Source organism: Drosophila obscura, unplaced genomic scaffold (genome assembly GCF_018151105.1).
Source record: "Drosophila obscura isolate BZ-5 IFL unplaced genomic scaffold, ASM1815110v1 contig_87, whole genome shotgun sequence".
Lineage (NCBI taxonomy): Eukaryota > Metazoa > Arthropoda > Insecta > Diptera > Drosophilidae > Drosophila > Drosophila obscura.
The window spans coordinates 2,088,116-2,093,305 of NW_024542880.1; the positions used below are offsets into that span (position 1 = coordinate 2,088,116).

A 5,190-nucleotide genomic window follows, 5' to 3' on the forward strand; every position below is an offset into this window, starting at 1 on the left:
AGTATGACTTTTTGCTGAAAAGTAAAACGCAAAGTGAATGTGCAAGCCGGAGCGTGCCTAAATATAAGTTAATTCATATATTTTTTTTGTTTAGGCTTTCATTGTCCACAAGTGCTCAAATCAGCTGCTCTGAAGACGCATGTCTGCCAGTGTGAATGCCTTTTCTGCTTCATTGCGGCTATTCTGATATCGATACCATTCCATAATGTTCTGTATGTTCCGTCCATTATGTTCTGTATTTTGGTGATCTAATAATACCAAAAAGCCACACGAAGCTTTTACGGTATACGTGTGCCGACTGCACTGATCGAGATTTTTTCCTATGCACAGTACATACGACTCTGCCGGTCTCTGTTCCTAAGTCATAACACCATTAGTACTATTTCCATACTGCTTTATCGTCGCTGTCGCTGCGACGCTTTCTTGACACTCAATCAAAATATCGATACACCTACACTGTATCTCTATTCTGAAGAAAACATCAAAGAAGAAGATTTTAATAGCACGTGGAAGCTTGGTTTTTGTAATTTTACAGCAATCAACAAATAAGAAAATGGGCAAGAAGACCAAAGTAGGAAAGACAAGGAAGGATAAATTTTACCAACTTGCTAAGGAGACTGGTTTTAGATCCCGTGCCGCCTTTAAGTTGATACAGTTAAATCGCAAATTCGGATTTCTTCAACAGTCGCAAGTTTGCTTAGATCTATGTGCAGCTCCTGGTGGATGGATGCAAGTGGCCAAACAAAATATGCCAGTATCCAGCATTGTAATTGGTGTTGACCTCTTCCCAATACGACCCATTGCAGGCTGCATTGGTTTAGTAGAGGACATTACAACGGAAAAGTGTCGTCAATCATTAACTAAGGAGTTGCAGTCGTGGAAGGCGGATGTTGTCCTTCACGACGGTGCCCCCAACGTGGGTCGTAATTGGCTTTATGATGCTTACCAGCAGATCTGCTTAACTCTTAATGCCCTCAAGTTGACCACTCAGTTTCTGCGCGGCGGTGGCTGGTTTGTGACTAAAGTTTTCCGCTCAAAGGACTACAACGCACTACTCTGGGTGCTCAAACAGCTCTTCAAGAAGGTACATGCCACCAAACCAAGTGCTTCCCGCAAGGAGTCGGCCGAAATATTCGTGATTTGCCAGGAATACCTAGCACCCGACATTATCGACCATCGCCTGCTCGACTGCAAATACGTGTTCGAGGAGCTCGACCTCGAAAGCAAGAAGAAAAATAGCCTGCTGCACCCGGAAAGGCAAAAACGCATTAAGGCCGAGGGCTACAGTGAACAGGAAATATCATTAAGAACAAATTTAGCGGCCACAGAGTTTATGACAGCAGAAAACGGCCTAGCTGCACTCCAAGGTGTGGGATCCATTCGCATTGATGACGAGCGTATTGCCAATCACATTAAAACTACACCCGAGATTCTAGAATGCTGCAAGGATCTTAAGGTTTTAGGTCGCAAGGACATTAAGGGTATTGTATTGTGGTGGAAAGCTGTCAAAGATAGTTTTTTTAAGACTGAAACGACGGTGGTCATCGAGAAGCCAGACGCGGAGGAAACAATACCAAAAACACTTACGCAAGCAGAAATAGAGGACATAGAAGATGTTGAACTACAACAACAGATTAGTACGTTGACAGTCGAGGAGCAAAAAGAGCTTAAGCGGAAGCGAAAGAAGACGCTTAAAGCCAAGGCAAAGCTTCACGAAAAGATGAACCTTAATATGATTATAAAGGGAGATGACGGGCCTGTGGAGGAAACTGTGCATGAAATTTTCGATCTTAAAGTTATTAACTCTGTTGTTGATCTGGACAGAATTCTCGATGTTAACCCCGACTTCGACATAGAAGTAGAGGGTAAAGAGCCTCCTAAGTTGCCCAAGTACAAAAAGTATCACAAGGACGACAATCAAATGGATGACGATGGCCACTATGAAAATGAAAAAGAGACAGAATTAAGTAACGATGAAGACAGCGATGAGATGATGAGTGATGAGCGAGGTTTAGGCCTAAGCGACGATGGCGAAGATATTTTTAAAGGGGGTAAAGGCAAGAAAAAATACAAGGAGCATCCGCTCATAAAGTCAAGTGATTTTCGCGACAAGGACACCAAGCGGCAACAACGTGTACAGCTTTGGTACGAGAAGAACAATCTCCAAAACATACAATCGGACGACGATGAGGAAAACTATGATCTGAGCAATATGGCCAAGGAGTATAATTTAAAGGGTGTCTCTGTTCTGAATAAGAGCACCCTCAGCATGGACACATATGGACAGGTGCCCTTGGGCAAGAAGGCTAAGCGCCGCGCCCGACATGAAACTATGACGATGGATAGCAGCTCAGAGTGCTCTGACTCTGAAGAATTTTCCAAAGATACTGTTTCTGAGGATATGTCCAAAGGTTGGTAATAATTATATATACAAGCCAAATTTTAATTAAAAATTTTTCTACAAGTACTTTTTAGCTAGTTACAGAAAATATTAACTAATCTTATATCAATTAAGCAAACAAATCTAGTCTATCTGAGCTCAAGAATACTAAAACACAGAAGTCAAATAGTTTTTGTTATATATATGTACATATGAATTGCACGTTTTATTTTCCACTTTTATAATTTCAGAGCCAAAATCGAAGAAGGTACGTCTGACCGAAAATGAGCTAGCTCTTGGTGCGTTTTTAATTCGCGGAAAGAAAACGCAACGCGAACTTATTGATGCAGCCTGGAACCGTTATGCTTTTAATGATGAAAATCTGCCAGCCTGGTTCACACAAGATGAAAAAGAACACATGACTACGCCGCAACCAGTGCCTCAAGAGCTTACCGAAGAATACAAACGCAAGGTCCAGGAGCTAAATGTGCGCCCTATAAAAAAAGTAATGGAGGCAAAAGCAAGAAAGAAGCGCCGTTCCACAAAACGTCTGGCCAAAGCAAAAAAAATGGCCGAAAAGATAATGGACAACGCTGATGCCTCAACCCATGAGAAGGCAAAGCAACTTAGAAAGGTATATAAGAAAGCGCAAGAAAAGAAAAAAGAGATTACATATGTAGTCGCTAAAAAGCACACTGCGTCTCGTCGGGCCTCTCGCCCAGCTGGCGTGAAAGGTCGTTATCGCGTCGTAGATCCTCGAGAGAAGAAGGATAAACGCTCTTCAGTCGCTAAAAAGCAACGCCAAAAAAGTGGTAAAATTGGAAAAGGAAAACAGTGAAATATTAAAGTTGAACAATTACATGTAACCAGAAATAAAACTACACTTTTACTACGCACTAATACACACTGAAAACGTTTTGATTTAGTTGGTTAAATGACTTGCACCCTGATAACTTTTCTAAGTCCCTAAATGAAAATTACAGTACTCTACATTTCTGTTGTAAAAAAAGCGGATGGAAACAGATTTAAAAACAATACTTAAAAGTAAAAATGCTGACAAAACATTTTCTTTGGTATATTTTTTGTATATGGTTCTCACAGACGTATTTATTAAATAATCCCAGATTTAATACAAACACACGCAACGAAATAAAACTTTTTTACTCAACGATCCAAAACTTATGTTTCTCATATATTAAAATTTTGTGGTTTTTTTTTCAAGGCAATGGTTTTGGTTTTTTCATGTAACTTACATCTTACATCAGAGTTTAATAAACATTGCAATTCTGAAAGAAAACAAAAAAAAAACTGAATATGTATCTTAGATCTAGAGCAAACTTATTGGATTGTAAACATAAAATGCTTCTTCATCTAACTCGTTGAGCAGCAGTTTTCCCTCCTTTTGCAACTTCTTAAGATGGTGGCTTACGTTGTAGGCCGCAGCGGGCCACAGCTTCTGAGGGGTATGTCTGTAAACCACCCGCACAACATCCATTGATTGCCAACGCTTATGGGGGCGTTGGCTAAAGAACTGGAGTATCTGCTGTTCACGATTGGTGCGATGATTTATGTAGTACTCAATCTTGGGAACAGGCTCATCAATAATATTGCCATGCCCCGGAAAGATACGCTGTGGTTGGATTTTCAAAATTGTATCCAAGCTTTTCATGTATTCGTACAGATCCTCAAAGACGGCAGTACCCTCGCCTTACAGAAAGACAGCATTATAAAATTGAAAAAGAACACAATCCAAGGCGAAAACAAACCTAATATACAGTCCCCACTGAAAAGCGTCCCGTCGTCCATTGCTAATACAATATGATCCGTGGTGTGTCCTGGAGTGTGTACAACACGCATATTGGCTCCTTCTACTGAAAACTCTTGGTTGTTTGAAATCGGTTGCAATTTTATGTGAGCTGGGATCTCTGGGCATACATCACTTGCATCGGTCCGACTAAACTTAAATACTTGACAGTCTGAATAGAAGATCACTAATAAGAATCTGCAATATACAATTATTGGCCTCAGGCACTACATACCATTGTCTGCCAGTCTGCTGCCCACAATGTCCTTAATACCACCGACATGGTCATGGTGCCAGTGAGTCAGGATGATAGTGGCAATGGAGGCCTGCTCCCGGCAAAGTACATCGTTTAAGTGTTCTATGTACTGAGGAACATCTTCATCCCCAGTATCAATCAGTATCCGTCTAATATATAATGATTTATTGGCTGGTTTTTATATTTTTGAACTTTGGATTGGACATTGGACATACTCACTTTTTCCCGTTTCCAAGCAGATAGGTATTGGTGCCTTGCAACGTCATAAGACTGGGATTACATCCCAGTATACGTATTATGGAGGATGTAAGGCGTGTGACCGGAGGAATTAATGCCATTTAACTTTGAGTGTTGAATTCAGGATAATTTAGAATCGGCTACTTGTTACGTATAAGCGTTTCTTACCGACTTGACTCATAAAAGATTCAAAATATCGATAAAATATACGTTTGACCACTAGCCATACAGTACATACAAAGATGTGCCAGTTCATACAAGGAAATGGTAGCTGTTGAGATTGCTGCGAGAGCTACCACGGTCATTGGATCGGTGGTTTCTGCTTGTTAACGTCAATTTCGGCCCATTACGTGTCGTGGGCTGAACGACAGAAACCAAGCTAAGCAATTGTCCCTCCTGTCGTGTGACACACAAATATTTGATTCAGGCAGTTTCTGCAAACAAAATTTTTTCGTAGGGTATGGTTCTATTTTCAGACTTAACTTTTTAGCAGCATCTATTCTTAACAAAATA

The 5,190-nt window shown here is 40.7% G+C and overlaps 2 protein-coding genes across 2 annotated transcripts; one reads left to right on the forward strand and one right to left on the reverse strand.

The window, feature by feature from the left end:
- Positions 1-463: 463 nt before the first annotated feature.
- LOC111080021 (pre-rRNA 2'-O-ribose RNA methyltransferase FTSJ3) lies at positions 464-3,280 on the forward strand. The gene is made up of 2 exons (XM_022375387.2): positions 464-2,411; positions 2,632-3,280. The coding sequence occupies exons 1-2, from the start codon at positions 554-556 to the stop codon at positions 3,216-3,218; spliced, it is 2,445 nt and encodes an 814-aa protein (XP_022231079.2). The 5' UTR covers positions 464-553; the 3' UTR covers positions 3,219-3,280.
- A 242-nt stretch (positions 3,281-3,522) lies between these two features.
- Positions 3,523-4,872, reverse strand: LOC111080022 (beta-lactamase-like protein 2 homolog). Its single transcript, XM_022375388.2, has 4 exons — positions 4,660-4,872; positions 4,420-4,589; positions 4,147-4,356; positions 3,523-4,087 (listed from the first exon to the last, which is right to left on the reverse strand). Exons 1-4 carry the CDS (start codon positions 4,776-4,778, stop codon positions 3,708-3,710), a joined length of 879 nt encoding a protein of 292 aa, XP_022231080.1. The 5' UTR covers positions 4,779-4,872; the 3' UTR covers positions 3,523-3,707.
- Positions 4,873-5,190: the final 318 nt, after the last annotated feature.